The 9,629-nt window shown below is 45.9% G+C and overlaps 2 protein-coding genes across 3 annotated transcripts; one reads left to right on the top strand and one right to left on the bottom strand.

The window, feature by feature from the left end:
• Window positions 1-312: 312 nt before the first annotated feature.
• Window positions 313-1,962, top strand: gpr75 (G protein-coupled receptor 75). Its single transcript, XM_053436972.1, has one exon. It carries the CDS (start codon window positions 313-315, stop codon window positions 1,960-1,962), a length of 1,650 nt encoding a protein of 549 aa, XP_053292947.1.
• Window positions 1,963-3,706: 1,744 nt separating this feature from the next.
• On the bottom strand, window positions 3,707-9,034 carry erlec1 (endoplasmic reticulum lectin 1). 2 transcript variants are annotated; one of them, XM_053436028.1, is made up of 14 exons: window positions 8,860-9,034; window positions 8,600-8,704; window positions 7,721-7,801; window positions 7,524-7,601; window positions 7,378-7,441; window positions 7,216-7,262; window positions 6,894-7,117; window positions 6,560-6,701; window positions 6,301-6,465; window positions 6,159-6,218; window positions 5,293-5,417; window positions 5,138-5,215; window positions 4,916-4,991; window positions 3,707-4,610 (listed from the first exon to the last, which is right to left on the bottom strand). In XM_053436028.1, the coding sequence occupies exons 1-14, from the start codon at window positions 8,998-9,000 to the stop codon at window positions 4,539-4,541; spliced, it is 1,458 nt and encodes a 485-aa protein (XP_053292003.1). In that variant the 5' UTR covers window positions 9,001-9,034; the 3' UTR covers window positions 3,707-4,538. The 2 variants fall into 2 exon arrangements, with proteins under 2 accessions (XP_053292003.1, XP_053292002.1); XM_053436027.1 differs by having other exon boundaries at window positions 7,216-7,268; window positions 8,860-9,032.
• Between the last annotated feature and the right edge of the window lie 595 nt (window positions 9,035-9,629).

The raw sequence follows: 9,629 nt of genomic DNA, 5'->3' as shown, positions 1-9,629 counted from the left end.
AGGAGGGGGCCGGGGAGGTGGGTACCAGGCATAATTGGCCAGATGCGGTGGTGCATAGCTACAGAAGCTGTGTTGTGTACCTCGGCTTTATTTTCCAATATGCACCCGCTTGCACTCAACGGATGACCAGCTACGATCTGCTGCACGGTGTAAGAGCTAATGTACGACTCTGTATCCTTTGCAGCGCTCGGCCGAGGTGGCAGCATCAGTGACGGAGGCAGCAGATCCTCCGATCATCATGTTCTCCTTCCACATAAAGGAATAATGTTGAAGCCGATGACTGTGGGACTCCTATAAACCGCCAACAATACAATGAACACCACTGTTACGCCGTCAGACCTGGTGGATGTGCCGAGACACCCGTCCGCCAATGGCACCCTGGGCAACCACACGCCGTCCGGCTGGGCCGTGATCCACACGGCCACCCTGACCTTCTGCTCCCTGCTCCTGGTCTTCATCTTCTGCCTGGGCTCCTACGGGAACCTCGTGGTGTTCCTGTCCTTCTTCGACCCGGCGTTCCGCAAGTTCCGCACCAACTTCGACTTCATGATCCTCAACCTGTCCTTCTGCGACCTGTTTATTTGCTGCGTGACGGCTCCTATGTTTGCCCTGGTGCTCTTCCTGGACGCGGGCGGCGGGGCCGGCGTGTCGAGGAGCTTCTGCTTTGCCTTCCACCTGACCAGCTCGGGCTTCATCATCATGTCCCTGGAGACGGTGGCTGTCATCGCCCTGCACAGGCTGCGCATGGTTTTGGGGCAGCAGCCCAACCGCACCGCCTCCTTCCCCCGCACGCTGGTCCTCACCGCCCTGCTGTGGACCTCCAGCTTCACCATGGCTGCCCTCCTGACCATGAGAGCGTACCCGCACAGAGACGGGCCCTGCTTGCCCCACTTCGGCCTGGGAGGTGGACAGGCGAGGGTTGTGCTGTACGTCTACCTGGCAGACTTTGCCTTTTGTGTAGCTGTGGTGTCTGTATCCTATCTGATGATCGCGCAAACCCTGAGGAAGAATGCTCAAGTGAGGAAATGCCCCATCATCACAGTAGATGCCACGTGCCCTCCGCCCCCTCCGCCTCTCATTGCAGCAGGCTTCGAGAGCATGCAGTGTGCCGTCCAAGGCCCCTCTCTGTACCGCAACCAGACTTACAACAAACTGCAGAATGTTCAGATACACTCGTACGCCAACCGGAGCGGCCACCCTCTGGTCCCTGGTGCTGCCGTAGGAGCCACCTGCTGTCAGCTGGTGTCTACGGTCAACTTGGCCACAGCCACAGCCAAAGACTCCAAGGCGGTGGTCACCTGTGTTGTTATAGTGTTCTCTGTGCTGTTGTGCTGCTTGCCGATGGGGGTTTCACTGGCACAGGATGTTTTGTCACCAGAAAGCAGCTTTGCACATTACCAGTTTGAACTGTGCGGTTTTGTGCTCATCTTTCTCAAGTCGGGCATCAACCCCTTTGTGTACTCGCGCAACAGCGCGGGCCTCCGCCGCCGCGTGCTGTGCTGTATCCAGTGGGCGGCGCTGGGCTTTCTCTGCTGCAAGCAAAAGACTCGTCTGCATGCGATGGGGAAGGGCAGCCTGGAAGTCAATCGCAATAAATCCTCCCATCATGAAACCAACTCGGCCTACGTGCTGTCTCCCAAGCCACAGAGGAGGCTAGTGGACCAGGCCTGTGGGCCCAGTCACTCCAGGGACTGCGGCGGTAGTCCAAGAGCCACAGGTACTCGCAAACCCCGCCCGCCGAGCACCTCCACACCCATCAACACCCGCATCGAGCCCTACTACAGCATATACAACAGCAGTCCCTCTGCAGGGCCCAGCTCCCCCACCAGCCTGCAGCCTGTCAGCTCTCAGACTTTTGCCTTTGCCAAGTCGTATGTAGCCATGCACTACCACACTCACCAGGACGCACTACAAGACTTTGAGAGCACCTCAGTGCAACAGATTCCCATTCCCTCAGTCTAATCAGAGAGATGCCCAACAAAGGGTTTGGACGATCTCACCCTGGCTTTATATCAAATGTGAATCACAAGAGGAATATGGACAGCATCCGATTTATGTATCTGGAATCGTTATTAATCTGTAGTTCTCTTTTACAGTGGACGTACATGTCAAGTTTTCTTGAGTGGAACATTTACAGAACCAGTCATAAGCTTTGCCTTGAAAACATGCAAGAGATTTCTGCAATGAAAGTGTCTGCTATAAAAAGTAATTGAATGTTACTGAATTGACTTTCTTCTTTTCTTGAACACATGCATTTTCACATAAATCTGCCGCTGCGTTGTGCACGCATGTGCCACTATAACCCGAGACTGTAGTTTGTCACTGCAGCGACCGGCTGCAGCTGCTGGTCTCACTGCTTCAGAGCCTTTGGTTGAAGTCGCTGGTCTCGGCTGCTGAGAACCCTGCACAGGCCCACACGTGGATGTTGACGGCATGTGGTTGCACTTTGATGGACTTTTTGCTTCTTAAAAAGAAAATGTATTTGTGAACCTCATACACTTTTTAAAACAATAAATGTTTGGCAGGTGCAGCAGATCTGTGCTTTCACTGTTTGAACGGGATAAAAAGGGGGGGGGGGGGGGGGGCTGATAAACCCAAGGACAGTAAATCAATCGGAAGCTTCTCTGATAACTGCTGAACCCATTTGTTCATCTTCATAGTTGTTTTGACAGAAACAATTTCAAACGTTCACAGGTGCTTCTTCAAATATTATTGTAAACTTAATATTTATGGGTAAACATCAAATATATTGAGCAGATTTGTTTACACAAATCAGTCAATTAATTTGAAGTCATAACATGAATTAATAATGAAAGTGGTCTGTAGTTGCAGCCTTATTTTTAACATGAATTGGCAGCAGTGGTCGGTGGGGTGATAGTGCTGCTGGTTGCTTGACAGTATTTCAGACCTCATGTCTGATGGGGTCTGTCAGTTTGATGATGTTAGGAATGTAAAAACAACAAACACGTGTTGTCGTACAGCTATTCTGTGATAATTCTGACCAACAGAACGGACACACGTTTAATTATAGGTCACTATATTGTTTTTACTTCATACAAGGAGGTTATCTCTTTACCTGTTTGTTGTATGCTTGGTTGTTTGTAACCAAGATTGTGCAAAACACTCTGGGTCGGATTATGACAACTTGATGAAAGGATGAGGTATATGTCAGGTAAGATGTGGAACAGATTTCTCAGGGAATAATTAATGCAGCTTAATGAAAAAGACATGTTTAAGGGACTGATATTTATGAGTGTGGACGATTTGGTGCGGATCCAAATCAAACTACATCATTTGGCAAAGTTGCACATGACGCTTCCTTGAGTTTCACAAACCCTCATTTTAGAGTCAGTCTGCTATTTCTTATTGGTTTTAATTAAGACTGGGAAGGCCCATGAGTGCAGTGGTTCTGGTTCCACTCCTCAATGTCAATAGGACTTTATGTTGCAGTGATTCTTTTACAGTCTCAGTTGTTTTCTATGCATAATTCAAAAAAGGTTCCCACAAGTGATTATACTAGCGTCAGCACCCCCTGGTGGAGACTTAGTGGATCTCCTTTAGTCAGATATCATGTTTTATGAAGGCGACGTTACTTCATAAAACAAAATAAATATCTAAATTTCTATTGCTATAGTTAAGTTATTATAGCTAAGCTATTTCAGTTGAGCCAAATAATTGCAATTGTGTTATAATTCAAGACGCTTAATGAGGTTTCAAGTTTCAGTTTTATTCTTTCCTTCAAACGCATTGGTTTTCATCTCTGTGATACAGCAGTGACCATGATCCCGGTGTGTGTTTTCATATTTGCACACACACTTTCACATTCTGTACATCCTACCAGCCGAAACGAAACTTAAATCAACCACGCACTTTATTCATCGCTCATCCTGCAAATTAACACAGCAGCAAACTCACGCTGCAGCAAGAGCAGTATAGGACTTGCTTTCTCTCATATCTACAAATACAAAGTGCAACAGTCAAACCACTAATCACTTGAATGCGCACGCACACACACACACACACACACACTAGCAGCAAGCACACAAACGCGCACACGCAAATACAGAACTCAAAGACAATAAAACCACCATGATAATTGTTGATTCCCCTGATAGTTATGAATCCCCTGATTCATCACTCAATTAACTTGCTATTAAATCAACATAAAGTGAAGGATAGACTATTAAGGACAGGCAATGAATCCACTGCCTTGTGGAGTGGAGGCCTCGGCACCGTTTCTCTGTATTTCCACAAAGGTCTGAGCTGGACCTGCTGCTGGATTGGACTGAGACAGTAGCATTGTCCATCGCGCAGGTGAAGCCGGGGGTCGAGCTGCTGTGCTACATGAAGTCCAGCCTCTGCATCAAGTTTAACTTAGGTTGGATCTTGATTTGGGCTTTCAGCGCAGTGTCATGGGCATCGCTCTTCCTCTTCCGTTTAGACCTGGGTGTCCTCCCTATTTAGAAGCGCATATCTCTCTCTGTCAGTCCTCTTCCTGTCCTTCATGTGCCGTCGCTGTCACATGGTGTTGGGTCAGTTTAGCTGGAGAGCGACAGAAGTCCATATTCATCTGCAGTGTCCAGAATCCTGCATATGACTGGAGACTCGACCTAGAGGGAATAGTAGAGATGTCAGAATGGATGTAAAGCCAATGATCCTTGCTGACCTCCTTTACAGCCTGTTCAGCTGGATATTGGAACTTCTGGTCCCTTTCATTTACCATTACAATCATTACAGTGTATGAAAAACTACTTGATAGACAGACTTGAAAACATATAGATAAAAAACTGAACATTTGGTCACGCTCTGAAAATGTACATAGGAGATTGTACTGGAGCATAGGTTCAGCGTTAACCTAAGCACGTGTGTGTGTGTTTTCCAGTGACTGTGACTAACTGGGTAATCGAGAACTCACCCCAAGGATGTACTGACAAGTCTGAGGCTCCAGCATATAGACAGTGACGGCATGTGGAGACTCAGACTCTTTGCATCTGACGCAGGGAATAGAAGTGAGACGGGTGAATCAACACAGGACATTTAGGTATCGTCTTACTCATGCGTTAACTCGGGCAATACCACTGAACTGGTGTTGTGGCCACGACCCCTCCCAACGCTCCCAGATGACTTGTTTACTCACTTGAGCTTGACGATGACCTGCCTGGGCTTCCCCGTCATATCACAGAGATCCCCGTGGCCGTAGAAGTGGGACACCAACCTGTCACAGATCAGAAACAATGAATAGATCATCTCAGCGTGCACCCAGGTTAGAGTTCAGAAGTGTGAACGACATACTTGACTTTCTGCACGCCGTCATCTTTGAGCTGGTAGGATCTGGCAACATTCTTCTTGGCCCACTCGGCGTGTTCCTCTGCGTTCCAGTTCCCCACCACGACAATGTTCTTCCCTTGCTCTTTATCCTGAGGAACCAAGCAACGTGCTCATCACTGACCAAATGGCATAAAACATTAAAAAAACTAGAGACCGACCAATTCCTCGTTTGGCTGATAATATTGTATACATGAGCATTTCACAGACATATCAGTTTGCTGATATGCACCGAAATGAAACTTTTATTTCACAGAATGAAAAATGCGGAAAATATGTGTAGTAATATATATTAAGTTTACATTTTATGAAAACAATATACATTTTCCTGATTCGTGCTCTAAACATTTGGTTTATTAGCATTTTCTTTTTTTATAATTAAGTTTATGGTTAAACTGTAAAAACAACAAACCTCAATTTAATTTCTGTCATAAAGGTTTAATGATGACATCTTAAGTCATAAATATCGACTGATTAATTGGTTTCTGAAATGTTTTAATCCCTCATATCGGTGTGGGCATTGGCTCCCAAAAATCAATGCATGACAGCCGAGGAGAACTGCAACAATGACTCATCAAGTCATTTAGTATTATTAAATAATGAAAGCAGCACTTTATGCTGAAGGAAACGTAGAAAAGTTGGGAAAAAAGCCTCTACATCCAGACATTTTGATAGATGAAATGTTCAATCTAAGCTATGATTGGCAGATCTATTGATTGAGAAAGTACCTGGTAGGTTTAACAGCTTATAGTGGAAGTGCATTTGATTTGATTTTTTTAAACATGATCTGCCGAGCTTCCACACAAACACACACAGAAAAGCAGGGCCCTTACATCATGGTACTGATGGACGTGCCTTCCATAACAGAATTCATATTTCCACCAGCCTACTCCCTGAAACACACATTAAGATGATTATTTATCGATGAATAATTTATGTCAAACTACTGTTGTGCTGGAGATGAACATGGCTCACCCCATGCAGACAGTACACGCCACTGAGGAACTCCTTGATGAGCTGGTCATCTGTCAATCGAGAGATGTGAGTGGTGCCCACAGTGACTTGAGTCTGCCCTCCGACCGTGATGGGTTTGTGAGAGGAGGTGAAGGCCTCCTCCCTCACTGGTGGCGTCGCCTCCTCCTGTAATAACACGTCAAAGATATGAAACAGCCTGTGGTTGTGAGTTCACACAGAATCCATTTTCCCCTCAGTGACCGTTCAGTTGATGGCTCACCTCTCTGACCTCGGTGGTGGCGCTGAAAGGCGGTCTAAGGTTCTGCTCTCGCTGCTTGTCCAGCTGGTCCAGCTGCTGAGGTCGCATAGGGGAGCCCGCCAGAGCCTGACAGTAGATGGCGTTCACCGGCGACGACTTAAACCTGCCAGGGAAACAACACAAGTTTGGAAACAGTGAAATATGCACAAGAATCTCACCTAGTGGACAGTATATTTCAGTAGAATCTCGACAATCAGGGACGACTAAAAAATCCATTACACAAATAGAAATTCTTTACATACTTTTATCAACGAGCCGTATTTCTTTTAGCAAAAGTCCTTTTTGAGAGGCCTACCTGTATTTTGGGTGAGCACAAAGCAGTGGTGTCAACACCACCACCTCATATTCACAGGTTGTGACTTCAGCGACAGACAGGATCTCGTGCTTGGCCTCAGGGTGACACACGTACAGCACCGACGTGGAGCGAGGCTCGTCCTGCTTCAACACGCAGGGAGTCCCGTTCCCCATCTCCAGCGAGAAGTAGGGAGTGAGCTGACCTTCTATGTTCTTAGAGGGCACCTGGACAGAGGAAAAAAAGAAAAGAGGCAACAAACGTGAGAACCGACAACTTGCCTAGCAAATCGGGATGGTTGGAAATGTGTCATTATTTTACTAACTTCTTTTTCAGCTGTTGATTTGACCTCCTCTGCCTCTTCCACTTTATCTGAAACTATAAATTCCCAGCTTTAGTACAACAAAGAAAAACTGATACATGCAATAACATGTTAAAATTACATAAACACAATATATCAGTATATTCCACTCGCAAAGAAACTCACCTGTCTCTGTCGACTGGCTCTTCTGTGCCCGATTTCCAAGGAAGTATTCTTGAACACTAATTTTCTGTGGAAACACACCTAGTCAGCTTCATTACACTTGTCATTGCTGACATCTGAAAGTTAATTTACAGAGTCAAACCACTGACCTGACCAGTCTCCTTCTCTTCATGATACTGTCGTATGTGCTTTCCATGGCAAACCTCATATGTCCAGTACGACTCTATCTGCAATATTAGAAGATCAAGAGTGAGTTAAGAGTCATGAGAGAGACTTAGTTTCAGTGTCTCTACTGATAGAAGTAGGGAAATCAGATTAAAGTGGAAAATAAACCTGGAGGTCTCACCCTGTAAGAGCAGCTGCTTCGTTTGAACAGCGGCTCCAGCAAGTCACCCGGACTGGGCCCAGCGTACTCCTTTCTGTTATCCTAACACCACAATAGACACAGACCAAATAACAACATGAGGCTTGTATGGCGTAATTCAATGAAAACATGGCGCATCATTCAGAAGAAGTCATGTCTTTTTTTGATCAGTATTTTAAGGTTCAGTGTGTAGAATATCTTGACATCTAGTGTTGAAGTTGCATGTTGCAGCTGAAAGCCCTCACCTCACCCTCCTTCCAAACATGAAAGAGAACCTATGGTAGCTTTCAGTTCAACATAGGCGCTTCTGTAAATATAAATATTTAAAATATAAAGGGCCGATTCTAGTGTAAGGAAAATAACAATTTGTACAGTTTAGATGTTACACCGGTGTAAACAACACTGGGATTATTTTTAATTCAATTTCTGCCGAAAGATCCCTTTCACCTAAATCTTACACACTGAACCTTTAAAGCTTTGTTTCACTAGTTAATGTGGGGAGAACAATGCCGCATTCTGCAACACTATCCCTGATGCTCTATTTGCTAATCGGTCTCTACTTTACTATGAACAGTGCCTTGAGATAATGTAAGTTGTGATTTAGTGCTATACAAATAAAATTGAAGTAAATTGGAAATATAACTGATGCTTATGCTGTTTAAGGAACAAATAGGCATAGTTGAGTCTCATAGTATTTTGTAATATTTAATATCATTATTAAGTATGTAGACCTGTAGAGGATTAGGTATACTCTGGAACACAGTGGAGTAAATGTGTGCTTCCTCATCCAGTCTCATCGATCTAGGTTCAGATAACCAGTTTCCTGAACCGGTGTCAGATGCTGTGGTTGGTGTTGCTCACCTCATCTCCACCTGTCAGGGAGGGCAGCAGACACTTGTACTTCTCCTTCTCTGTCGTCGTCATAATGACAAAGTTATCCTCGCGGTAAAGTGCACCGGAAGTAGGCTGAAATGCAAAGAGCACACTATCGGTCAGGGTGTGAAAGTAAGAGGAAGCAGACTGTGAACACAAAGGAAGCTGCTGCTGCACAGGTGATAGTCACATCCCCCCCTCATCACCATACACGTACATTTTCCCTTTAACTAAAGTATGAGTCATACCAATGTGAACTCAGCGTCTGGCCAGGTGATTTTAAAGGGGATTTCGTCTGTGAATGAAGGGTAGCCTCCCCTGTTCGCCGACACGCCGCCGCAGACCTCCAGCAGCCCCCCGACCACCACCAAGAGCAGCCCAGCCTTCATCTCTCCTGTCCCGGCTGCGAGGCTCCTCAGCGCCGCCCGCTCCTCATGCACCGCAGCAGTCGCCTCCGCTCGCACCAACACCGGCCTGAGGGCTGAGGTAAGAGCCGCAGCAGAGTCCGAGCAGGTCCGGTTTGTCGGCGGTGAGACTGCGGGAGACGGATGTCAATACGGTACAAAACACAGGAAGTCAACTGTTTGCTTGCCACGTCGAGTTCCGCCTCTGCGTCCGGCCGGAATTACAACAGCGCTCTCTAGAGGCCAGGGGAGGTATTGATGTAAACATGTTATTAAATGAAGAGAATTGTTTTTAAATGAGTTAAACCTTTTAATCTCTGCACACTGGAAGTCAAGGAAGGACAAATTAGACCAACTCCAATTATTTCCTCAACAACTGCATCAGGCTGATCATTTCCATTTCATGCTGCTCTGTTCCTCTACTTCGATACACGTCAGAGGAAAATGTTATACTTGTATTTAGGACATTTTTTACAATTACATTTCAGATTAAGATGTGTAGCCTTACAGCAATAGTCCACCCAAAAAATGGAAATTATCTCATTATCTACTCACCATTATGCCGATTGAGGGGCAGGTGAAGTGTTTCAGGGATAAACAGCATTACAGCCAAA

Source organism: Pleuronectes platessa, chromosome 12 (assembly GCF_947347685.1).
Source record: "Pleuronectes platessa chromosome 12, fPlePla1.1, whole genome shotgun sequence".
Lineage (NCBI taxonomy): Eukaryota > Metazoa > Chordata > Actinopteri > Pleuronectiformes > Pleuronectidae > Pleuronectes > Pleuronectes platessa.
This window is presented reverse-complemented; position numbering and strand designations above follow the sequence as displayed.

What these genes read in the sequence shown, in the direction of transcription:
- gpr75 (XM_053436972.1), top strand. Translation starts at nt 313, where the DNA reads ATGAACACCACTGTTACGCCGTCAGACCTGGTGGATGTGCCGAGACAC.
- erlec1 (XM_053436027.1), bottom strand. Translation starts at nt 9,000, where the DNA reads ATGAAGGCTGGGCTGCTCTTGGTGGTGGTCGGGGGGCTGCTGGAGGTC. An exon ending in CAGACGCTGAGTTCACATTG is followed by an intron (nt 8,705 to 8,859) that starts GTATGACTCATA and finishes TTTGCATTTCAG; the next exon opens with CCTACTTCCGGTGCACTTTA. An exon ending in GCGTGTACTGTCTGCATGGG is followed by an intron (nt 6,219 to 6,300) that starts GTGAGCCATGTT and finishes TGTGTGTTTCAG; the next exon opens with GGAGTAGGCTGGTGGAAATA.